The following is a 27138-nucleotide window of genomic DNA, read 5'->3' on the forward strand; positions in this document are numbered from 1 at the left end:
AGTGATTTGTCAAATAGTTACCTGAGGTAATCATATCTTAACCGACTAAATTTTCAGGTAAAATGGTTCAATTTCCACGGAATTTCTATTACTAGTTAAACAATCAGATTTTTTTTTTGACGTGCTGGTATGTGTTTATCATTTTACGTCATTTGCATACGCAGAAGTCAACGAGTGTGAGGAGTTCGCCGAAGTGTGTGGAAATGGTGTCTGCACCGACACCTTCGAGGGCTACAACTGCACCTGTGACTCTGGCTTCGGTGGTGATGGTGGTGATTGTACGGGTAAGGGCAAGGTTATCTCTATGATATGACTATGTGACGCAATATTGATGTTGTTGTTGTTGTTTTGTTGTTGTTGTTGTTGTTGTTGTGATTGTTGTTGTTTTTTTCTTTTGTTCTGTTATGCAACTGCAAGCTTTGCGTCTCGTCGTGGACCAAGAATCTGAGAATGGCTATATTCATGAAGTGTGTACCATGTTTATTTGTTTTTCAGATATCAATGAATGCTTGACTGAGGAAAATAATTGCTCTCAGATTTGCTTCAACAATGAAGGAGGGTACACATGCGGCTGCCACGCGGGATTTACCCTGAAGGCCGAGACGTGCGAAGGTGGAGTTCTTTATTTGACTTTACTACACAGAGCTTGATGCCTCAGACTGAAAATTATGCAGACTATGAAATGTCAGATTTCTGTGCAGGTCTACGCTAAAACTTGATAACAGGGCATTGACTTCTCAGAAACATGATTAAGCATAAGGTTTAGATTTCATGGAAATTCGTTCAAATTGGTGAGACTTTGAAACTTTTTTTCGCAATTTTCTTCTTGCACAAACTTGAGTTCAAGATAAAGCTATGACTGTCGACCAAACCCTGTCGAATACAATACAAGAATAAGTAAAAAAGACATGACACAAGTATAAACAGAAAAATATAGTGACATCCATATTAGGTAATTTCTCTTCATATTACATCTTGAGCGATGGTTCGTTAAAGTAGCTATGCAGTTTCTGCATGCTTCTGTTCCTAATTTACTTCACAATTAATATTAACTTTTTAGTATTTTTGTAATATGCTATTTTGAACTGGCCAAGACACAAGTGAACACTGATTGTAGCAAGAATAGATAGCGAACTAAAGTGATGTCAGTAGCTCCTTATACCGACAACAGGCAGTCGGTTGGTCATGAAGTATTTAAACAAAAACGCGTTAAAGATAATGACAAAAGTATCAGATATTTTTTCTAACAGCCATTATCAGCGTCTGTTGTCATTACATTATGACTCTGATAGCCATCATGTTTTTTGAGATATTTGGATTTTTTTCAATACGTCAACTTTCCCTTTATGTTTGTTCTCTCAGATATCGACGAGTGCGATGACGAACACGGCTGTGACCACAGCTGCAACAATACAGAGGGCAGTTACGTGTGTTTCTGTGACGACGGTTACGAGCTCCAAGCCGACGGCCGGACGTGCGAAGGTAATGAGTCTCTCTCTAGCATGTCTAGTTTGTGAAGAGAGACCTTGCTTGTTTTTTCACACGTCATAGTTAATGTGAGAATTTTGCTCATTTGTTTCTGCAAAACCAGAACTCTTTATTTCTTTCACAGAGAGAAGGCTCACTCTGTATTTTGTGCCCGATCAAATTTTTACATGTAACATTTGACAGGATTTGTGGTGAATGACGCATTTCTATGGATCACTTTGGATCACAGATCAGTTCAACAATATCACAATGCGGGATGAATATTTGGTTTGTAAAACTGTGGGTCTTTATTAAAGATGATGTAAAAATGATTAGTCGTCTCCATTGCCCCTCCAAGAGACACCTAAAAGGGGATATTTAGGCTTTTCAAGTCAATTTGCAGTCAACCTGGTTTTATTCCACTGTGTTTCCTACGACTACATCGACAATGTTGTGTTCTCTCAACTTTCCACATTACCACCAAACTCACACCCCTGGCACATAACCTAAAAAAAAAAAGATAGTTGAGTAGGAATGTATGTATATATATATATATATATATATATATATGTGACCATGCACCTCAAAACGAACATAAAGTCGCACACACTGATTTTGCGTGGGGACTGAAAATAAGTGAAATAGGTCAACCTAGCCGAACTTGACTTTTTCATATTTTCTGAAAGAGCGGGTCTTCATTTACATTATGCTAAAATTTGGTATCATAAAACGGGCAGGAAAGTGTGTTTTTTAGCAGTTTATCTCGAACATTTTTGGTAGAATAGTGTGATTATGTGTGTCTTTACAATCCTTTTTTCATTTCTGAAAAATCTTGTCCACACTCTTCACTTTCAACTCTAATAACTTTTGAAAGGATAGTGCTACTGCTTTGAAAGTTGGCATTAATTATGTACAGAATGTGTTAATGAGGCATGCCTAATTACACTTTAATCTGATAATCTCTTCATTGTTGTTACTCTGGTGGTTTACTTCCTGTTTTTTTGTCCCATTCATCGCACAGCCAGCACGGTTTGGTAAAGATTAAGCGCTTGAATAGACACTGTACTTCAGAGCCTCTTTTCTCAGTTCACACTTTTCCTGAGTTTGTGCTTTCTTCCCAATATTTAGATAGGTTAGGAGAGTCCATTTGAATTGAGTTATACATCATTTTAAAGCTTAAAGTCTGCTCTTTCAGAATATGGTCTTAATTGAAAATTCATGTCTGGCGACTTTTTGTTTGTTTTGAGGTGCAGAGTCACATATATATGAGACGGAAGGAAAACTTGCAGTATAGACGTTGCAGTGGTGTTCAGTCTTGCCTTTATTCCCCGAGCTTTCGGCTATTTCACTAGCCTTTTTCAAGGGCTTGATGAGACATAACATAAAAGCAAAATAGCAACAAATTTGCATGCATTTGAACAGTAATGACAAGAAGCCAATCAAACGGAATGTAGGCAGTGACACCACTTCGCATACATTTCAACAGAATAAGGCAAACAACAGAACAGAAACAAAAACAAAAAACAAAGCAAAAGAAACATGGGCAGCAATATTACATTCGCTCCAACGGAAAGGTAGTATTATCACATACATTTGCAGTGAAAAAATACAGTTGTAGTAGTAGTTAGTATAGGTAATACCAACGGTAATACATAAGCCAACATAAATTAAGGCACATTAGTTACCTTTAGGGCGTGGGGATTTGCTTGTGTGTGGTGTGTGTGGTGTCCGGAGGGTGAGTGTGAGGGGTTCGTAGGGCCTATATGTAATGCGGGGGCAGTGAAGTGTGAGGCCTGGGGTGATGTGGCGTGGGGGTATTTGGGACGATGACACAGTAATAATTACATGCCTTTGAGGGTCATTCGGGCCGTGAAACTCTTTTATAAAATATAGGTACAAGGTCTTTATAGTACATAAGGTGCACCTACATTCTTGACACTGTGGGTAAGTACTCAAAAAACTTCAAAACTTCTCATACATTCTGGATAGAGATTAAAACAGAACCTATGAAAAATTAAGGATCGGCATTAATTCCATGTGGACGTAAAGTTCGTAGTTTAGATATCCAGTACGATTCTCGTTTGAGTATGATATGGCTTTCCTTCTTTTTGATGAGTTCGATGCCTGTGATTTGTACATCCTGAACTGAGTGATTTGGTAGGTTAAAATGTAAGGTGTAGGGTAGGATTTTGCGGCTGGAGGTGTTGTGGTTGATAATCTCAGAACGTGTGTTGTTCAGGCGGGTGTACAGAGACGTTTGAGTTTTACCGACATACTGTAGGCCACATTGACAGCATGTGATGAGTTATATTACCCAAGATGATTTGCAGTTTATATGGTCTGTGATGAAGTAGGTTTTCTTTGTTGATGAGCTTGTGAATGTGTGTGTGTCTTGGATGTGCTGGTGCAGGATGCATTTTTTTGACTTACATTGGTAGAAACCAGGCGTTGAAGAGCTGATGTCTGTAGGTGTGCTGTGGAACTGTGGTGGGGTTGGGTGGGGTGGGCTTGGAAAATTGTGTGAGTTAGTGCTTGTTGTGGATTCAGAGCTCTGTAGGGCGTCTTCGTGAATTGCGTCTACAAGCATGGATATTGTTTGTGTTTGTGTATGTTCTTCATAATCTGTGGCTGGAGTGTGTTGTTTGGGTGATTTGGCATTCACTAGCATGTCCCGTAGCGTTCTACTACGTCGGAAGGATGTGATGGGTGGCCTTGGGAAGATATTTCGTAGGGTATCGCATTCGCTGATGATGGAGAAATGTTTGTGGATGATGCGCGAGACGTTGGCTGTGGCGGGTGTGTATGTGACGGGGAAGTGTATGTTGTTTGTTGTGGTTCGTTCCTTGTATGAGAGGAGATTTTCCCTAGTGATTTGTGATGCTCGCGAGATTTGTTTGTTTACCATTTTGGTATTGTAATTTCTGTCTTTGAAGTGCATTTCTAATTGTTCTAAGTGGTGAGAGGTCTTGTCGGGGTCTGAACAGATGCGGCGGATGCGTGTTGCTTGACTATATGGGATGCTGTTGAAGACATGTTTGGGATGACAGGATGAGGGAAGTAGGTAGGCGTGCGTGTTGGTGGGTTTTGTGTGGAGTTGTGTTTGTAAGGTGCCTCCTTCAAGATAGAGGGTGACATCCAAGAAATTGATGTTTGTGTCGGATGAGTCAAACGTGTATTTGATGGTTGCATGTTTTTGATTCATGTCATTTTGAAATTTTGACAGGCTGCGTGGGGAACCAATCCAGATGAATTGAATATCGTCTATATAACGCCGCCATGATTTTTTCAGCATAGGCATGTGCATTGATTTGAGGATTTCCTCTTCTTTTTCTGCCATGAAGAGATTAGCGTAAGAGGGGGCTACAGGAGTGCCCATAGCTGTGCCCTGGATTTGAAGGTAGTTGGTGCCCTGGAACTGAAAATTGTTGAGGGTCAGGACCAGCTCCAGTAGGCGCATCAGTTGTGGTGTGGGCGGTTGGGGGTGCTCTCGCCGCGAGAGGGCGTTTTGTATTGATTTTAGACCTTCAGCATGGGGTATGTTAGTATAGAGTGATGACACATCGGCTGTAACTAAAATAGTGCGTGATGAAAATGGGGCAGACTCAGCATTGAGCTTTTCAATGTGTTGTAGAAAATGAGTAGTGTCTCTGAGATATGACGGGATTTTTTCAACCAGGGGTCGCAAGTGGAAGTCTAGGTATTTGGAAATCTGTACTGTGGGACAGGCACAACCGGAGACAATCGGTCTTCCCGGGTTGTTTTCCTTGTGTAGTTTAGGCAAAAGATACAGATTGGGACTAGAGCAGTTTTGGGGTATCAGAGCTTTTTTTTATGCTCTTTTCTTCGTCCAAACATTGCACTGCATCTTTTACTTTGAGGACATTGTTTTGTGTTGGATCGTGGTCGAGCTTTTTGTAGGTCCCCGTGTCCGACAGCTGTCGGAGACCTTCGTCGACATAGTTTTGGGATGACATAACTACTACTGCCGAGCCTTTGTCGGCTGGCTTGATGACAATTTGATCATTGTTTCTCAGAGCTCTTAAAGCCTTCCGTTCACCTTTGGTCAGATTGTCCGAACACCTACGTGATTCATGTTTTCGGGCGGAGTCTAAGATTGTATATATATGTATGTATAAGATTGTAAGATGTATGTATAAGTCTGTATATATATATGTATATAGACAGAAGTATTGCAACAAGTTCACTCGGTTGACAGCAGGTTCATCCGTATTGTATTGCTACTCGGAGTTTCATGCCACCTTCATTTAGGGGCAATCATCATCATCATCATCAGATTGCCTGATGATTGCCCCTAAATGAAGGTGGCATGAAACTCCGAGTAGCAATAAAATACGGATGAACCTGCTGTCAACCGAGTGAACTTGTTGCAATACTTCTGTCTAAAGCTCTTCCTTTGAGGATATCGAGCACTCTTCATAGAAGGATAGAATCACCAAGTGTATATATATATATATAATACATACATATATATATATATATATATATATATATATATATAATCTATGACGTCTTACAACTCCAGTGTATGAAAAATTGTTATATTAACTAGCAGTGAGTGACTTTGCCATTCATTTCTTCTTATCAAATATTGTTATGTACTATCTTTGATACAGCATCAAGAATAACTTCGACGTTATCAGTTCCACGTGGTTCATTGACTTCAGCAACATCTTCAGTCCCGGTCGGATCAACAAATCCAACTACTTCAGTCCCGGATGGATCAACGAGCCCAACGACTTCAGTCCCGGATGTATCAACAAGCAAAACGACTTCAGTCCCGGACGGATCAACAAATCCAACTACTTCAGTCCCGGATGGATCAACGAGCCCAACGACTTCAGTCCCGGATGTATCAACAAGCCAAACGACTTCAGTCCCGGACGGATCAACAAATCCAACGACTTCAGTCCCGGATGGATCAACAAGCCCAACAACTTCAGTCCCGGATGTATCAATAAGCCGAACGACTTTAGCCCCGGACGCATCAACAAATCCAACTACTTCAGTCCCGGACGGATCAACAAGCCAAACGACTTTAGCCCTGGACGGATCAACAAATCGAACTACTTCAGTCCCGGACGGATCAACGAGCCAAACGACTTTAGTCCCGGATGTATCAACGAGCCAAACAACTTCTGTCCCAGATGGATCATCGAGCCAAGTAACTTCAGTTCCAGATGGATCAACGAATCCAATGACTTCGGTTCCAGATGGATCAACGAGCCAAACGACTTCGGTCCCAGGTGGATCTGACCTGACTACCCCTCCACGCTCCACAGTCGATATTAAAACACAACAACCTTCAACCTCTGTGTCTTCAAATGAAGATTCAACCACGCCATCAGGATCAACCCGATCTACAATATCCACCACTGAGGCTGGACTGGTGTGCGATGGTGAAAGAGTGGAAATAAACGGCGAGTGCGTCGGTAAGATAGTCAGTCCCCCATGTGCACGTTCTGTGCACATGGCTAATATCTGTTATTCACGACAGGTCCTTGGATGATGGGAAATTAGTATACACTCTCCAAACGTAATCACATGCTTCTCCATGACAATATTGCTCTGGCAGCTTTGAAAGGAAAATCTATTCTGCGTTTTGTCAGTCCTACACTTCAGTTTATAACAAGAGTTTGGTTTATTATTAAAGTTACAGAGCTGTTTCTTTCTTCAATCAAGATCTCCATCCTATCCATGATTATTCTTTTTTCGATGTAACCACATTTTGAATGAAAACACATTGGTCCTCCAGAAACCTTTACACAAGAAATGGTCACTAAGTATCGGGAAAATCATTACACCTTTAAATTCATTCAGCTAACAAGCAAACAAAAAAAAATCTTTTAAGAAAGAACAGAAATCAAAGAGGACGCAACAGCTTTTTTTAATTGTGTTCACACATACATTCAGGTACAAAATAAATGTCACATACAATACATCATTCAGCTAACAAGCAAACAAAAAAAAATCTTTATAAGAAAGAACAGAAATCAAAGAGGACGCAACAGCTTTTTTTTTCACAAAGCAATTGTGTTCACACAAACATTCAGGTACAAAATAAATGTCACATACAATACATAAAGACAAATGATCCAAAATTGACAGGCACCTGCGAAACAACTAAATAATGTAAAATGCAATTCCAATTGATATTAGATACAAAACCTTTAGTTTCTTCGCTTACTTTAAAAATTGACAAAATTGACTAAAATGTAATGATTTCTTTTCATTTCTTACATAAAATGTAAAGTATTTTGCTTACAAATAAACCACATTGTAGCACTTTCGGGTTTCTGTAGAACCAGGAATAAAAACACTTCTGGTAATTTGAGTTTGATTCTGTAACATGATTTCCTGTATTTGAGCAATAAACCTTTGGGTACCATCACATTCCCAAAACAAATGTGTAATTGTTTTTGTTGAGCTCGAACAGAACGTAAAGAGGTGTGTATCAGATAGTCCCATTGAAAAAAAAGGGACTTTATTAATACCAATATTTTTATGCAGAATTTGATATAGAAAATAACGAAGTCTTTGATTCAGGGTAGATGTATAAGGAACATTGCATATTTTAATCCAATCTAAGTTTTAGTTGAATATTTCTTCCCATTTCTTTCTGATTAAGGTAGTTGAAATATTCTATCACATAATATTCGGTGTAAAATAAAAAAGGCAACAGCTTTTTTATTTTATTTCTCTTATTAAGACAAAAAAAAATTGAAAGGGGCCACCCGGTGCGCCCCTCCTGGATCCGCCACTGAGTAAGATGATGTTAACTTTTTCAGCCTTTTTTTTTTCTATTGTCTTTGTGCCTTCCTAAAAGTCTCCCGACAGTTTATGGGCCAGGTTACTATCAACCAGATTGATGGAAGGGAGGCGGTTCTAACGGAGGACTTGCAAAACTCAAGCAGCCCCGCGTTTCAAGAAATTGAAGAGAATCTCGAGTCAGCCGTAAGTGCATTATACGTATTTCCCTGCTCCAGATTTTCTCGAGTTCAACACATTGTTGCCACACTTTACTCTCTCTCTCTCTCTCCCTCACACACACACACACACACACACACACGCACACATACACAAAGAGAAGAAAACTGGTAGGCTTCCATTAGGTAGACTTACATGTTACCTGGCACAGGTGTTCTACACTAGGTGCACTTATTATGTTTTCGGGTAAATCCATGAAGGTCACTGAAATTAGGCTAAAAATGACATTTTCAGCTGTAACTTCATCGACAAATATAATAGCTTGGTAAAAAAAAAAAAGTGGAAATACACAACTGTTTCTATGATCTATGATGGAGTGATTGTCGTAATCATGGTAATTAAAAAAGAAACGGACATTACCAGTCACTTCTTCAGGTACGAAAGTCCAGTTTTGATGTATGTTAGTGCACGTGTTAGAATTAACCAAGGAATGACTCTATAATGGCTTTCATGAACATGATAGTGGTAACAGGTGAGATGTTGTGGTCAACAGTAACTTTACCTTGATTAGATATGTAACTCTCGGCCCATACCCTCGACGTAAAAAAAATAACCAAAAAAAAAAAAAAAAAAAAAAACAACCTAAACCTCCATGGGAACATTGTTTCGTCAGAAGGATGGAAATAATTCAACGTTCAAAAATGCCTAAACTGATATAGTTGAAAGAATGGAGGTCAAGTCCAATGGCCACGAAAAGTTAACTAAAATATCATTCATTATTACAGCACTCCTCTGTATATAAATCAAATAAATGTGATTTATAAAATTTAGTGTTTTATGGAAAGAAATGAATTGGAAATATTACCTCAGTGTACTGAGGGTTACAGGTGAATCCTTGGTCGGTGGTCAATTTTGATCACTTTAATCATAGTATGAATAAATCGTCATAATACGGAGGACAAAGTGATTGCGAGATAAGCACAGGTATATTTGTCGACTGTTTTTGTTTTTATTCCTAAGATCATCGCCGAAGCCAATCTGGAGAACAGCGATGTCGTTGTGACCATAACCAACATAACATCGGGAAGTATTGTTGTAAGCTTTCTTGTCTCCGTTTTCGGGAATACTGCGAGTGAGGTTGACTCCAGGGTAGCAAGCCTGATGGCATTGAATCCAGACACACTGACCGGTGGTGGCTCAACCTACCAGATTGGTTCATTCGTCATTAGTGGTAATTCTTCAAATCATCCCCATTTTTATCAGTAGCATACTTTCCTGCATGTCACATTATGATCTAGAAAATTCAGCCACACCGAAGTTGTTTTGCATAACATTAGTGAAGCGTCCAAAATCATAACTGGGCAGGAATTGACTTTAAAGTAAAGGCTTTATTCCAAAGCCGTCACCAAATTGAGAACGTTATTGGAGTCAGTAAGTAATTGAAGGTGTATCTTGCTACATCCAACTTCTGTTAGATGTCTTTGAGTATACTGAATGCCAGTGGTACAGAATTTTTTCTCTATCAGTTCATCTAGCTTGAGAATATATAAATACTTATGTCAACGTTCATAATTTGTAATAATTATGGTAATGAAATCCTCATTGTTTTTTTTTCCCACACCAAAACAAAAAATTAAAATTGATGATCAGTTCCTGAAACCACATCTATATCCATGGGTGCTATCATTGGCATCGCTCTTGGATGTGTGGCATTCTTCCTCCTTATTGTTGCCATCACGTTGTGCTGTTCATATACTTCGCGAGTCAGGAGGATGCAATTAAGGAAGGTTCTCCTGAGGTAATTGTTAATTTTTTTTATCATCACATCATGAAATGTTCAAATAAAATAGAAAAAAGAACTTTGCTGCAGAAAATCAGCCTGTAGTACTTTGACAAGCATTTATCGACAAAAACATAATTGTTTTAGTTTCTTCAGTCGAAATCAAAAGATTTGTTTTGCGTACATTTTATAAAACTTTGGATCCAGAAGTCTACATAAATATTTTTTTTTTGAAGTTCTAAAGATGTCACATTATATTCGGCTTATTCGTCTGTACAGGTTTCACCTGTAGGTATGTACCACTGTCACATTAAACAGCTGTATTTTTGAAGAGATCAATCATTTCAAATCAGCATCTGAACTGCCATATCTAAATTAATGTTATACACAGATTACTTGAAGAACTAAATGGGTGTTCAAGAGATCAATTTCTTGCCAAAAACTTACGCTGGGGCCTTGGTTAATTCGTCGTATGATTCAAACCGAATTAAAGCAATTCCCAAATTCTTTATATCAAATTCTGTAAGTGTTTACGTTACACGTTATCTTTAGAAATCCCTCGCCAATGTTTCTAAATTGATGAATTTATTTAACCAGTGCAAATAGCACTCCATTTAGAACACGTTTAGGCAATGGCGGATCTTCAGTCGACAGCGAATATGAAGCGGTCCACCGGTCCATAGCGCGGCTGAACCTCCATCGGGACCTCCCATACGTTTCTGATTCACCGTTGGCTTATGATAATGCCATGCTGAAACAGGTGAGAATGTTGGGTTCCGGGGGGTTTTTTTGCACGATATGAAAACCTTCACAGTCCCAAAGAAAAAAAAAATGTCAACCTGACAGACAGAAAATGCCTGGTCTGTGGAATCTATGTATGGCGAGTTACATCTCCAGCATGTCACATGTTTTCATGACTTATATGCCACATGTCTCGGGAAATTTCTCTTAATTCCATCTGTGTGAACAGCTACACTGTGATTTCATACAGACTCTACAAAGGAAACACTATGATATAACAACATGATTATTCACCTTCTGATCCGACAGAGACATGATCAACCAGGCTACGTGCAGACAAACTTCAGGGTTCCCTACGTGGCTGATGGAAGCGAGGCGTCTTACAGCGGAACTAGTCAGGTATGCTGTGATAGGCTTCAGTTTTCTTGCCAACGTCAAGTCAGGAGACTATTTTTTTCTAACTCATTAGGATTTAGTCTTAGCAGAATCGATTTTACTGCAAGACACATTGTACCATTGTGACTGTGGTATGAATTCTAAATCGTCGAATGTTTGAAGTTTTTTGTTTGTCACGTTTTGATTTGTTTAGTTGTGTTTTGTTTTTGCAATGGCGAAAAGTTTAGGAGAAACGTTACTTGTTCAGCCTTACTGGTATAGTCCTGAGACCTCACACCTTGTTAAGGACCATTGGGTACTAAAGATTGATAACAACGTATACTATGATAATAGCGATGGGTGTTTCCGATTCGCATGTGAAATACATCAGGAACCAAATAAAATTGTGTACACGGAGGACGGCATTTATTTCTAATATTTGTCAAGACATACAGGGCTGGTTCACTGTGCAAGTGAATGATTTACGAAGGACGCAAATGTCGACAAAATGGCAAGCTCCAAAATTCGGAAAACTATTTTTCTCCGAATGCGTCTCGACAACGGAATCGTAAACCATCAGTGCGCAGTAGTTAGTCAGGGGCCGCGGAATGTTTTTCAGGTTTTTTTTTTTTTTTTTTTTTTTGGGGGGGGGGGTATCAAGGTCAACCCCCCCCCCCCCTGTTTATACGCACCGGCGTAGCCTGGATAATGATCTTGTGATCTTGGGCTGTGGTTACTATGCGAGGGGGAGGGGGATGTTCCCCCCTCCCACGGGGAGAACTTTTTGCATTTTGATGTTGTAAATGGTGCAATTTGCTGCATCTTTTTGCATCTTTTATCGACTTGAAACCCCCGCTTAGATGCACCGGCGTAGTCTGAATGATCTTGTGATATTGGGAAGGGCGGTGGTTACTATGCGAGAGGAGGGAACGGGGGGGGGGGAGGGCGTCGGGGGTGTTCCTCCTCCCACGATGAGAAATTTTGGCATTTTTATGTTGCAAATGGTGCAATTTGCTGCATGTTTTTCCGTCCTTTATCGACATGAAACGGCCCCACTTGTTCAAGGTAGCAGGATATTTTGATGGGATTATTATTGAACAATTTGCCTATAAAGTGGTAGCAGAAACCTCTTGTATTGATTTATTGTTACAATTAATTTCATGAACGTTGTCTGTTAAGCAATCAAACAGAAAAGGAATGCTCACGAGGGTGTATATGGGATACAAAAAAAGGGATATTTCTCTTCCCACACGAAGGAGATTTTATATTTTCAGACCTGAAATTCAGCGATCTGGTGCAAACTTTTGTTGCAATACTTGGATATTTTTCTAGCTCCCCCACCCCCCCCCCCCCCCAAAAAAAAAAATATATTTATGGAAATAATTTGGACTTTTTTCAGGAAAGTGTTAATGGCAAAATCACGACATTTAGCTCTTATTCCGCGTGTTCATCATGTGTGTGTATGTACAAAGTCTAATGAGGTAAAAGGGGAGGGTATGGGAGGGGGATGCCCCCTCCCACTCTACGGAGCTTTTGCGTTTTTGAAATCAAGATAAAGACATTAGTGATCTGAAGCACACTTTTTGTGAGAAATTTGAGTAGTGTCACTTTTCCCCCGATTTTTCCCCTTTCTTTCTTTTTATTTCGTATCTTTTTTTTTCACGATCAGCCCCCAGCCCCCCCCCCCCCCCCGCTTCCGTGGCCCCTGGTTACGTAGTTCTCACTATGTATGTGCGAATGGCGTCAGTGTCATTGCTTTTCAGAGTGGCGTCACACTGTCCCGAAATTGACACAAGATGGCAATACGAACATGGAATTTTGAATTTCGTGACAAGCTGACCCCAAACATGGCTAAAAGCCAATCAACCGCCTAATCAAGTAGGATGTCAACAGAAAGTCACACGATGACATCCGAACCACACACGAAGGCAACACGAAAATAAGAATCTTCGTCAAGAAGTTTTCCCGAAAGACATACGAAGAAATGCAGGGGCTACATGAATATTTTGTCACCGTTCACGAGGTTTCCTACTGGAGCTTGAGAAACTCTACCGACAGTCATACTGTTTCCTATTAAAGATGCCTTCGTAAATGGCTCGATGTTTATAAGATTAGGACCGGATTTGAACATTCCCTGTATCATGTTTATCGTGGGTCAATCTTTGCTCAATGTTGGGACAGTGTGGGCAGATAGCAAAGAAAGTACGACTTGAATATGAACGCGAATGTTCTGATAATTACAGGCAAAAAGTTTCCAAGGGAGCTGATAGCTCTTTTGAGTATGCTGAAATCAAGTTTGTTCTCTTCTGTCATGGTGACTATTCCTCCTTTCTCTTTCATATTTCTCTGTTGCTTCTCGGCGTGTGCTCGTCCTGGTATTTTGTGTGTGTGTGTGTGTGTGTGTGTGTGTGTGAATGGAATGTGTGTGTGTGTTTGTGTGTCTGTGCTTGTGTGTGAGTGTGTATGTGTGTGCGTGTGTGTGTGTGTGTGTGACTGTGTATGCGTGTGAGTGTGCTAGAAGCAACTGCTTTTCTGCAGGTTCCCCCACACATTTTCTTTATTTTCAAATATTGATATAGAGTGATTAAGTATGTAATTGTTACTTTGATAGTCGTGTAGCTTTGTGCGGGATTTCAGTCTTTTTTTTTTATTGTTTGATTTCAGGATGTATCCTACGAACTCAATCCATTGAAAACATAATAAATGAAATGAAGATGTCAGTCTGAAGTGAGGCACGAATTCTTTACGTGGTGCAGATTAATTTTGACACAAGCATACACCGAACATGAACAGTTCGCTGATTGGTCGATGGGTAATGGCACGAACGTCGAAATATTCTCCCAATTGCAGGGATACCTTGGTGTCTCAAGAAAGTTTTGGTCAAATCACGCACGTTTTCACTTTGAATACATTTTAAAACGACCAGGAAATGCTAGAAACGGTCTTAGGAAGTGTCTCCTTTTTTTTCACGCCGAACTGAGAATGACGCCAGAGAACCTTTGACGACTCCTCTAAAATCCCAATCTGTTTGGCAATCTCTAGCAGATTGAAATAAGAATGCTGGATTTTGCCATTTTCCCGACATTTGCCCCCCCCCCCTCCTTGCGAAATGATTCTTTTAATTGACAACCCTTCAAAAAACCCATGACGTCCAAAATCGTGTATTACAGCATAGTTCGGCGAGAGGAATCAAGCGCTAAACATCACCATACGAATCAATGTAAATTCGAGTTGTTGCCTTATATTGAATGGAATTAACATGTTCTTCATGGTTGCTAAGTTTCAGCAGATTCTTTTATTCTTCTGTATGATTATCGGTTTACGAGCAAAAACTGCGAACTGATGGAAAAGGGACTGACCTACATAATTTGCTAATTAGATTCACCTGTTTTTTATCCTGCTTTCTTTGACCAAAATGGATTAGAAAGGCCCTTTGGTCTTTCTAATAACGATGCCAAATGAAACGCCGTTCCTGGACGAATCCAGCTTCGTAAATTTTGTAGTTCCTGTCACGGTGAAAAACTAATATGTATAAGAACATTTGACCATATATGATATGTTTTGTTGTTTGTTTTTGTTGTTGTTTTGTGAAGACAATCAGGTGCAGTACCGTATCACCGTGTTCTGTTGGTTTTTTTTTTATGTCACAGACTCACGTTGAACGCAACCCACTGCACGTCAATCAGAGGCGATACCGGCAATGGCTTGAATAAACCCTAAAGCAGCTTGGCTCCAGAATAGTTCCTAGAATGGATCCGATCACTAATGAAAAACGAAGAAATAGCTCTACAAACACTTTATAGTATAATGCACACAATTTCATAGTTTTTATGTGCAAGGCTGTGTGGAACACTAGATGCATCTCAAATAACAAAACAGGACAGTTTAATAATGAACACTCACCCAATAAAAAAAAAGCTCATTCTCTTTCGGTAAAACATGGGAAACGTAAGAAACGTCATTACGACACAGTTATAGCAACAGTAGAATCTAAATTCATCTGCTTTCAATTTTGACAGTCTCTGTATGGAAACAACTACGTTGTAATGCTCTATCGTCATATTTCATAATACATGGAGATACGGAGTTCGTATTAGCATCAGTTGCAGCACTTCGTGGAAGAGCCTATGACATCGAATAAATATGATGAGATCAATATGATTATACTAATCAATAGAATCTATTGTAGAGCGCATTGGAAAGTATGTAATCATTTGTACCCGCTATAGTTATTATACGTTTTAATTCTGATGGCAGCATTATGTAATCATCAATTATTTTAGCCCCCGAAAACTAGAGAATATGTACAAGATAAAAACCGCCAAGCTCTGAATAACTTCGCTTTCCTGTGGAAAGAAAAGTCCGTCGGTCTTACATCTGCGGTTTTATTCAATATGATAGGAAATCTTAATGATTAATAATCAGTATTTTTTCACTTTGATTTATCGCTAGAATATTAAAAAAAAATCCATTACCTCCTAGAAAAGATGGCATTACGATAATATCGACGTGTGCTCCGATTCGACTTGAACTCCCTCATTAAATCGTCCTTTTCATTTCGTAGTCGTTGACGAAATGCAAACATTGGGAACTTTGTACAAGTCACAGACTATACTGTTTGATCATCATTGTTGACAATGTGTTAATCAGCATAATTCAGCTCAGTTCAGTTCATTTATTTTCATTCTCATTTTTCTTCCAACAAAACATAACACAGAAGAAATCAGTGGCCCGTTGCATAAAACTTACCATTGAATTTCAATGGTAACTACCGTCAAAATTAGGCGTCACAGCCAATCAGCATCAAGGATTATAAACTTTACCGCTAATTTGAAGACTTACCGCTAGAAAGGAGCGGTAAGTCCAGCGGTAAGGGTTTTATGCCACAAGGCCCAGGAATTATATCATAAGCATATATACATTAGAATGTGCGAAACGAAAATTAACAAATGGAGATATACATGCTATATCAGCATATTGCATGTATTCACATTCACTTTCACGAAAATCCACAATATCACTGATTGTCATTGTTGTGAGAAAAATACTTTTACATGTTTTTCATACAGGAGGAAGATGTAAACTCTACTTTTCACTAACGAGAGCACTGCTCCCTCAGAGATCATATTTTTTGATGGAAATGATTACGCAAATCACGATATAATTGCAATTGCTTTTCCGTAGCTTTATGAGTTATCATTGTACGTTGTGTATACAGTATTTAATCAGATATTGCATTTACGTAATTACATGGAAAGAGCGGAATCGTATTACACTCTATTATAATTAACACTTCAGTTGTATGAATCCAAAAATGATCCTTTTTTGTGTGTTTGCCGTGATCAAAATATAATTGATTTGGCATTGTAGTATGTTATCTTCTGTACCCTTGTATCGTAAAGCACATAGAAGACCGATCAATGTACATAAACGCGAGCAGATCCACAAGAACACAAAATAATGCATTTGTCATATATCATATTACGATCACTATTATGCCTTCATGATGTAATCTTTATCCACCTTTTAAATTCATGGTATACCCGATAAAACGATATAAAGACATGTATAATGTATGTTCATTCATTATATATTATATTTGTAATATAACAAGTATAAAGAATGAAATACTTATTCGCTTTATCCAATATCTTTTCATTTTCTTCCTTTTTTGTGTGGATTTTACTTGACTCTTAACGTATGAATACATAGATAGAATAAATACATACTTAATGTATAAATTACAACAGAGTTATTTTTCTGTGTATTATTTTCAGTCTTTTTTGACATAAAACGTGCGAAGACCGTACCTCCAGGTTTAACACGAGTTATTGTCTGTAACTTTAAAGAATTTGTATCTAGGATGTAGGGGTTGTATATTGTGACTATTCCCTGATTTTATTCACATATACATGTAGAATATTGTTTGTACACGAGGAATAAACTGGTTGAATGTACGCGTAGCTTGTTTCCATTTGGTGTGCGTTAATGCTGTCTGACTTTTGTTTCATTTTGTTTGGTATGAAATTTGCTTTTATTCGAGATTAATATTCTTTACATCCGAACATCACTCCCATTTGCACATTGTATATATATATATATATATATATGAAGAGTTTAATTGCGAAATGGTCTAAGCGCCATTTTTTGAAAATTTCAAAATAAGTCCATCATCATCAGCAAAATTAAACCTTTCCAGTAATACCTCACCTGTAACATAACAAGGAATATTCGTATTATTTCTTTGTTTTTTGGCAGCTTTAATTACACATATCTTAACTTAACAAGAATGTATTTAGCTCGTTTTGCGATAAAAACTCTTCATATGCCATCAGTGACCGGGTTTTCATGCACTTTTCGTGCTAAACTCTCGTTAAGTAATGAATTGTTTTTCTATATCTGTATTTACGGATGTCTGTACAGAAAAAATTATACGGTGTCGAGACATAAATTCGTTCGATTGAAGTCGACTTCACGTGCTTTTTTTCCCTTCTATTTCATTAGATATTACAAGCATTATCTGCAAATGCAACCTTAATTACCTTCATAGTGACATACATTTTCATACAGACTCAAAAATTTGGCTGTACATAATCTCCGCGTGGCATTAGGTGTTTAACATTGCACATTCAGTATGTTATCTTGTCTCAGTATCCATGGATCCATAGTACGATCAGTCATGTCAGAAGGTGGAACTTTGCGAAAGAAACACCTACACAATCAAGACATTTTTAGGTGTCGTGTTTCTGTTCATGATCATCAACTTTAGATGTGTCCAGTGATTTTTCTTCCCATTACTGTTTCACAGCGTGCTAAGATTTTTTGCTATTAATTTAATATCAGAGTGCAAGCTTTCTTTCGTGAGTAACATGTTTCAAGGATTTCGTCACCTATCTTGACATATATTGCAAGTGAATATACATAGTTGGATTGCTGGTTGAGTGAATGACAACATCGATGACTTGTAAACCTGCAGCTATGATTTGAGAAAATACCCCCCCCCCCCAAAAAAAAAAAAAAAATCGAGAACAAAAGCTAGCTATAAACTATCCACTAAAATACAGTCTGCTGCCTTTCAAGACGAAACCACGTGGTCGGAAACAAGGTACAAGAAAGAAGATAGTTTTTCAATTTAACTATTGATTTCTTGGAATATGCGTACTTATGACTAAAATTGTATAATACATATGTTTTAAAAGCAAATTCTGCGTTTTTATTTATAAGCCCCCTTGATTAACCTATTCTAGTCTGATTCCAATGTTATTCGGAAGCCATATGCAGTCTATATGGATATAATGTTTGCCAATTGTGGTAAGCTTTGTAGAGAGCAGGACGATACATTATCAATTTCCCTGTCTTTATGATTATGTGTGCGGGAGCGTGTATGTTTTGCATTGATGTGTGTGTGTGTGTGTGTGTGTGTGTGTGTGTGTTTGAGTGTTTTATTTAAGTTCATGCATGCATTCGATGATAAATATTTCGTTGAAGCAATGCAATTTAAACAATGCACTGAAATGGACCAAAAAACGTCGCCGAAACACCAATCTGAAGAAAGTGGTACGACCGACACCCGAAATGAAGAAAGATCGTGCCTCCTACACCATGTCCTGAGCGATGGCGGGACCCAATAACATTGTGGACAAAGTAAATCGAGATATCAGCACGTGAGAAAGAGCGTCTCCAGAGGTGTTGAAGCTGTGTGCAGGGCGGCTGTGTAGAAAGCTCCCCTGAAGAGGAGTTCTGTGCAAGTCGATTGTGGAGTATGCATTCTCACCAGTAATGGATATCAATGTCACTCTAGCCCAATACAAACACATCCACAAGCACACACGCAAACGCACACACTCTAGACACGATCTACTAATCGTTTCGGTTATAATTATTATCATATTGTTTCGGTCTACATGGTCATCGGCATTGTATATGTCTGGTAGAGGGCGTTTTGTACCTTTGGTGTACTTTGAATTCATCCGAGTCCGCCCTGTACACTGCGTTGTGAGTGTGCGTTGGACCTTTGTACTCACTTTCACAAGAGAAGATGTATAGAAAATCACTAGGGAAAAAAATCATTCTAGTTTTATCATTGGGATCAAAGTTATAAAAAAGAAAAACATTAATATTACTGCTTGCCAATATCCATTCAAATTAGCTAAGCTGTTCTCTTCAAAAATAGGAATAAAAACTTACTAAATATGCATTTTCCCCCACAGAATGTATAAATTTGAAAGAAAGACATTATTCAAAAAGGGTGAAGGTTCAGGTGTGAGTTTCTTCAGTTTCTCTCTTTGTCTGGTTTGTCTGGTTCCTTTTTTCCGACATGTTTTGTTAATTTACAAGTAGAGACATAGAACAAACAGAAACCCAATCTGAGTAGTGAGATCAGGCATGTCTTGGAGGCCCCTTTTCATTTCTTTATAACTTTTGAAGAAATAACGCATCTGTAAGAGACCATGTTTAATTTCAGCCAATCTGATAATCTCTTTATTGTTGTTGCTCCTGTGGTTTACACCCTGTTTTTGTTTTTTGGGGTTTTTTTTTTGTGTGTGTCCCTTTCAGCCCACAGCTAGCACGGTTTGGTGAAGATTAAGCGCTTGAACAGACCCTGTGCTTCAGAGCCTCTTTTCTCGGTTCACACTTTTCCAGAGTGTGTGCTTTCTTTCCGATATTGAGATAGGTTAGGAGAGTCCATTTCATTTGAGCTATACGTCATTTTAAAGCTTAGAGTCTGCTCTTTCAGAATCTTCCCATAACTAAAAATTTGTGTCTGCCGACTTTTTTGTTGGTTTTGTGATGCAGGGTCACAATTGGCCTTGGCCACAGCTTCTAAATACTGGATTACAAACCTTGGTGTAACAATATAACAAGCTATATAACTGTTAAATTCAAATAGCCGCCCACGTTTGTCAATATTCAACTTCTTCAAACCAACAGTTTACATAACCAGCCCTAGCCCATTAATGCCTCCTGCGTTCAAGAACAAGTTTATTATAATATAAGCAGGCTTTAATATTCTCTTGATCCCTTACCAAAGTTTGTATTTCAATGATATTCCATTGAATATAGAACACAATTGACTAGATTCGTTATTTGATTTTAACCGTCGAAAACAGATGAAAACCCAACCGAACGACAGCCTTTAACACAGCCGTTTTCTCCTCTTTCCTTGCTTCTCTTTCTCTCTCTCTTTCTCACTCTCTCTTTTGTATGTTATATATATGTTCAATTCAATTCAGTGCAATTCAATTCAAACTTTCGAAAAGAACACAAACATTTCACTTTCTTTGGGAACAGAAGCAAATTGAGAGAAATATAATTGTGGAACCTTGGAGTAACAAATACGTTGTCATGAAAATTGAGTGACTGAAGTGATAAAGACGATATAACAGTACGCAAAACATCGAAAAATGGAGGGACCTACTTAAAAGTTAAAGCTTGTAGAATGTGGGCCCCCCAGGTACAGAATGTCAAATAGAAAAAAAAAAATGAACTGATGCAAAAAGGGAAAAAAAGGCTTGGAAAAAAGTCAGAAAAACAGGCTGGATGCCCAGTAAGAAGACAGAGTTACAAACAGACACACATACACACACGAATAAGCATTAAACGAGACTGGGACGACGAAACTAATAAAGGGACACTTAAAGACAAGACAATGAGACAAGACTAAACATAACAGGAAGAAAATACAACGGACAGAAAGGCATAACAGATCCAGCGATCCCAGACAGAATTATATCGAAAAAAATAATTGGATGCGTGAAAAGGATACAGAATTACTGTGGTATTGAAAAACAGAGGGAAATAGATGTAGAAGTAATAAAATCAAATCTACTCTGTAAGTGTCTTATGACAACAAGGACGAACAAATTTGCGACAGTATATAGGTTTTCCCATTCATTTTCAAACTTTTTTCATTCAATTGCACACATTTTTACTTCTATTTCGTCGCAGGATGTCGGGAATAGGCCAATCTTACTTTCAAATTCGTCTTTCGTCGTTCATTTTCATATAAAGTCCATTCAATTTAGTCATTTGGCATACGTTTTCGTCATTTACAGTTCAAATTCGTCAGTCTCACTCGCAGCACTCAAAACAGCAGGATCGATTTCGTCTTTTTTCAATCATTTTTGTTGAATTTGCATCATATTTGTCTCATATCTCTATCCAGTGTGATTTTCCAGTCATTCATGTATTTTTTTTTTCTGTAACCGTTCACGTTTTACATTCAGGAGTTAAAATACATAGAAGTGACCCCCCCCCCCCCCCCCACACACACACACACAGAACCACACATACAGACACACACTCAAGCAATCTGAGTACACACTGATACAAACAGACATACTGTCTCGCAAACGAAAACACTGACAAACGATTTCTAGGCAAACATGATTTAAAGACAAAATTTAAGTGTAGAATTGTCGCCTGTTTGATGTCAAAGAATGGATAACATGATTATGTTTGCTGCTTTCCAGGGTACAGTTTAAAGTTTGCTTCATGCATTATGATGCAAAAACCTGAACATTACGAGTTAAAGTTCAAAATGTGACACTGACATACTGTCCTGGGCAACGGCGTAAATCCGTACTGAGGAGTGGGGGGGGGGATGATTGGCGATAGTCACCATCACCACGATTACAAGCCCATAACTGGACCGGGGGGGGGGGGGAAGCTTCTCCCCCTACACACACACACTTTACAGGGATCAAATGTCCCACTCTTTTCCATGCAAAGTGGGAGGGAAGTGGCAGCAAAAATGCCGACTTTCGATCAGATCAGACCTTAAAAGTATGAAGACTTTTTTGTTGTTGTTTCTCTTGTCTTTTCATGTTCTTTCTTCTTGACTGACAGGCGTTTCCCCCCCCCCCCTTTCAAAAACGTAGCGCAGCCCTGAATAATGCCCAAATAGATTCAATAAAATGCTAATAAGGATATCCATTTCTTGAATAACGTAGTAGATATTTTCCTGTAGCTATTAATTGTATTCTTCAATTTTCTTGATTTAAGTCAGTGAAGCAATCATCACAGGGGCATCGTTCCGTTTTAATGATGGGGGGTAGGGGAGGGACTTTGATTTGAATATCTGTGCGAGGGAGCGGAGGCATTTTCAGACCTCAAATTCAGCGATCTGGTGCACACTTTTGGTGAAATTTGGGATTTTTTTCCTATAAAAAAACAAGTAAGAAAAAGAAATATTCATAGATAATTGAATGACTACATCGTGGTATTTCAGCTCTTGCTCCGCCTGCGCGACATCACTGTGAAGGCCTACTAAATAGTGAGACCTATCACCGGCGTAGCCAGGATTTGATCTTAGGGGGAGCGGTTAGATGCGAGGGAGAGATGCGAGCGAGGGGGTGGGGAGGGTGTGGGAGGGGGTTTTCTGGAGGGGGTTTCCCCCTCCCACAGTGAGAACTTTTTGCATATTGATGTTGCAAATGGTGCAATTTGATTCATTTTTTTTTTTATCGACTTGAAACAGTCCAACATATTTAAGGTAGCAGTACATTTTATGTAGATTATTATTGAACAATTTTGCCTATAAAATGGTATCATTTAGAGAAACTTCTTGTCTTAATTCTTACACTGAAAATCATGAATGCGATCATGAATTTTGACATTGTACAGTCCAAAAGCGGCCGTTTGTAGCCATATATATATATTTTTTTCGCTTTGGAAATTAAGGGGGGGGGGCGCACCGGGCGCATTTGCTGGCAATTTGATACTGGCAGCAACATCAGGAAAATGACATAACGATTAAATGCGAGAGAGCGAAGCAAGCGAGCTTGAAAATTTTGACATTGTACAGTCCCAAAACGGCAGTTTGTAGTTCTATTTTTTCGCTTATAGGAAATTAAGGGGGGTGGGGGCGCACCGGGCGCAACTGCTGACAATTACTGGCAGCAACATCAGGAGAATGACATAACGATTAAATGCGAGCGAGCTTGAAAATTTTGACCTTTCACAGTCCCAAAATTGCCGTTTGTAGCTATATCTTTTTCGCTTTAAAAAATAAAGGGGGGCACCGGGCGCAAATGCTGGTAAGTACCCGGCAGCAACATCAGGAGAATGGCATGACGATTAAATGCGAGCGAGCGAAGCGAGCGAGCTTGAAAATTTTGACATTTTACAGTCCAAAAACTGCCGTTTGTAGCTGTACTTTTTTCGCTTTGGAAATCAAGGGGGGTGGGGGCGCAACGGGCGCAACTGCTGGCAATAAATCTGGCAGCAACATCAGGAGAATGACGTAACGATTAAATGCGAGCAGGGACGTGTTTCTCTTCCCACCTCCCTGATGCGAGCGAGCTTGAAAATTTTGACATCTTACAGTCCCAAAACTGCCGTTTGTAGCTTTATCTTTCTCACTTTGAAAAATAGGGGGGCGCAACGGGCGCAACTGGTGGCAATTACCCAGCAGCAACATCAGGAGAATGGCATAACGATTCAATGCGAGCGAGCGAAGCGAGTGAGCTTGAAAATTTTGACATTTTACAGTCCAAAAACTGCCGTTTGTATAGCCGTACTTTTTTCGCTTTGGAAATTACGGGATGGGGGCGCACCGGGCGCACCTACTGGCAATTACTGGCAGCAACAAATATCTCGTAAACACATTTATGATGTAATCTGGGGAAATTTCAATCCCAGAAGTGTATACTATTTCTTTAAGAGGGGGGGGGGATCCTCCGTTAATTGAAAGTATCTAGATATCTCCTCCTACCCAAGGAACATTTGCATTTCTTTAAACTGAAGTAACAGACCTGGTGCACACTTTGGATGAAACATTTTGAAATCTGTCAATCTAAAGTGTATTAAGTAGAAATGATTGAACGGGGAGGGTATGGGAGGGGTTAGGCCTATCCCCCTCTTACGGGAGGGAGATTTTGTATTGTCAGAATTGAAATTCAGCTATCTTTGGGTGAAATATTTAGACAGTCTTCCATCAAAAAAAAGTAAGAGTATTTCCACATCTCGGGAGTTACAAGGAGGAGCAAAATGATCTGTTTGTCCCCAATACTTTTATGGGGGAACCATCCCCCTCCATCGACGCCTCTGCATATGAGGGAGCTTTTGTAAGTGAAAGATCTGCTGCACACTCTTTGATAAATATAAGGAAATAAAACGTCAATCTCAAAAGTGTACAAAGTCTATCGAAAGGGACCCAGTAGCTTTTGCATATTTATGATTGCAATTCAGCGATCCGGTGCATAATTCTGGCGGTAGTTGTCCAATTTTCCATAAAGAAAGTTCGAGATTTGTCCTCATCTCGGGAATTGCTTGGGGGACAAAATGATTTGTCTCCCCCAACTTCATCCACTGCACACGATTGAACTTTTAGAGCGCTCGGTTTCGCGCGCTTGCGCTTTTTTTTTTTTTCGGGGGGGGGGGGGATATAATGGTACTTGGCAGAACGGTTTCCACAGAAGTCGAGTTGTAGTGGCAAGGTATAGTGACAGCTCTTCATGTAACCCGGGATAACTTGTGACATGCGACAAGTTTTCCTCTGATCAAAACACTATTGAGAACAAATTCCTGGATAAAGGTGAATTTGTATAGTTTTATTCACTTGAATAAATTTATTCCGCGAGATCAGTTTTGTACATTATGTGCTAAATACCTTAACATATAAAACAGTAACAAAGCAAACAAGGTTAAACAAACAAGCACAGTTTTTTCTCCGTATGTGTCTCTATGACAATCTTTGTGGACTCTAATAACATAATTATGTTCCGTAATTCCAATCAACCATATAGAATATTATCTTTTATGTCTAACCCCATTCCTTTGGAGAGTAAACAATAAACATTATCAGAAACGCAAGGTTATATAAGGACCGTATAGGCGGAGATTGAAAACTTGAAAGTTCATCTCGTATTGAAGGAAATTTTACCTTTTAACTTCAGTTACCTCACAGGAATAGATTAAGCAAACCGTACTTTAATTGAATACAACCCAACGTTTACTAACTATAAATCTCGCAACATAAGCCTACATATCAGAGCACTTCTGAAGCCCAGGTCTATCAGATGTTAACATACTGTAGCCTTTGAAAGTTCAAACATAATTGGGCATATGATGCCGACAATTTGAATAATTTCCTGAGATTTTTTCTTAAAGATTCTTTTGTATGTTTTATTACCATTCAAATACCATTCATATTTGCAGAAATCAAAATGAGTTCAGCCCTTCCTTTTCGTAGAGATAGTTCTATTTATTTTGCTCACCTTTTTTCCGTCTTTGTCAAGTTAATGGCTTCATATCTGGCCCCTACTAAGCACAATGACATGATAAGCAACGTTATTTTCCAACAACATAACAGGCTCATAAATACAGTTGTAAAATTCATTCTGGATCAGGGCACACTTCAGGTTTTATACATTCTTACCAACGTGTGAAAACGATTTGGTAAGGTACAATATCCGTTTCAGTACTCAATTCCAAGTAGGTCCTATTCACTGGAAAAAAAGTGAAAATCTTTTCGTACTATTCTGGCAAACTGTTAGAATGTCTTGCCTTTTCTGTGGGATTGTTTAATTAGGGATTAACGAATCCATTTTTCTGTTCGTGAGATGAATGTTGCATATCAATAAAATTGGCTGCGAATAAACTTGTCTTATTAATCTATTGATGTATGTTTGTTAACAGGTGAACTTTCTTGTGTTTTTTGCACATCTCCCATGAAAACAAAAAGAAATCTGGTTAATAGGTCTGAATCATTAATCTAAAGCAATGTTCATTAGATTAAAGAAGGTACTTGCATATGGCAAAATATGGGAATCGACACCCGTTCCTTTTGTTTCTTCTGGAGGCAAACGAATTACACTAACTGAGCAAAATCACTGCCAATATGGAGAGGGTAAATGTGTTGCAATTCCTACGACTGAAACTCGTACAAGGCTGTTGACGAACTCGTTTGTTATCTAGATCTTTGGGTAACTCATGCGGAGCTCGACGTGAGTCGTATCGCGCTCGGCATGGTGCACTCGTTCACGCCTACGTCCATGGCCCTACAGACTGTGTTGCATCAAGGAGGTGGGAAGAGCACCTCCCTGGTTGCATGCAGCTGGTTGCCATCTGGCATGCATTACGATCGATAGTGCTCTGCATGCATTGGCGTGCGAGAGAAGTACGCGAGCGCTGCTAGCACTGTTCAGCAGTATGCTCTCGTCACGAGACGGGCGTGCGAACGTCATGGCTCATGCATTACAGTATGTAGCCTATAACCTAGGTGGGGATGCAGCTGGTCTGAAGCGACGAGACTACGAACAATGGATGCGCGCGAATACACCGCCTATGATCCAGTTGTTTGTCGTTGTTTTCTTCTTTTTTTTTAAATCGGTGGCAGTCTTCTTACACGGAAAAAAAAAAACCTGCCACCGATCGTGGCGCCTAGCGGACGCGGTAGATGCGTCCGCTGTTCGTAGTCTCGCCGCATCAGATGTATCGCTTGGCAAAGACAATTATCTCGCTGCATCATACGTTTAGCTTAACAGCAAATTACAAAGACAAAAACTGCATTCTCCGCCTTGGCTATGCAATAATCCATCATGCTGAAATCAATATCACATTTTTTTTTTGTTCCTACATCTTTTTCTTGGGAGAATTTCAGGGGGGATATTTGTACAGGCCATCCCCCCTCCTTCAAAAGTGGGGGGGGGGGGGGGGATATATCCCCCCATCCCCCCCCCCCCCCCGGGATTTACGCCCATGGTCCTGGGATATGACTTTCGACTGTGTTCATTCATTAATCAATTTTGGTAGGCAGTCATGTTTTTCGTGTGTATTGTCCAAGAAAATGGTTAGGGAATAATGTGTAACGATACAATTTACGAGAG

The 27138-nt window shown here is 39.2% G+C and overlaps 1 protein-coding gene across 1 annotated transcript in view; it reads left to right on the forward strand.

Annotated features, from left to right (window-relative positions):
* The first annotated feature begins 1346 nt into the window (after positions 1 to 1346).
* LOC139720269 (uncharacterized) overlaps positions 1347 to 27138 on the forward strand; it is a 128452-nt gene continuing 102660 nt past the window's right edge. Inside the window, exons 1-7 of the mRNA XM_071631629.1 lie at positions 1347 to 1482; positions 4809 to 4914; positions 6102 to 6724; positions 8312 to 8439; positions 9433 to 9643; positions 10840 to 10952; positions 11243 to 11332. Of these exons, the coding sequence (XP_071487730.1) occupies positions 1347 to 1482; positions 4809 to 4914; positions 6102 to 6724; positions 8312 to 8439; positions 9433 to 9643; positions 10840 to 10952; positions 11243 to 11332 (1407 nt within the window). The remainder of the gene's footprint in view (positions 1483 to 4808; positions 4915 to 6101; positions 6725 to 8311; positions 8440 to 9432; positions 9644 to 10839; positions 10953 to 11242; positions 11333 to 27138) is intronic.

Source organism: Diadema antillarum, unplaced genomic scaffold, assembly GCF_040938485.1.
Source record: "Diadema antillarum isolate AM-2024a unplaced genomic scaffold, OU_Dant_1.0 scf00000125, whole genome shotgun sequence".
Lineage (NCBI taxonomy): Eukaryota > Metazoa > Echinodermata > Echinoidea > Diadematoida > Diadematidae > Diadema > Diadema antillarum.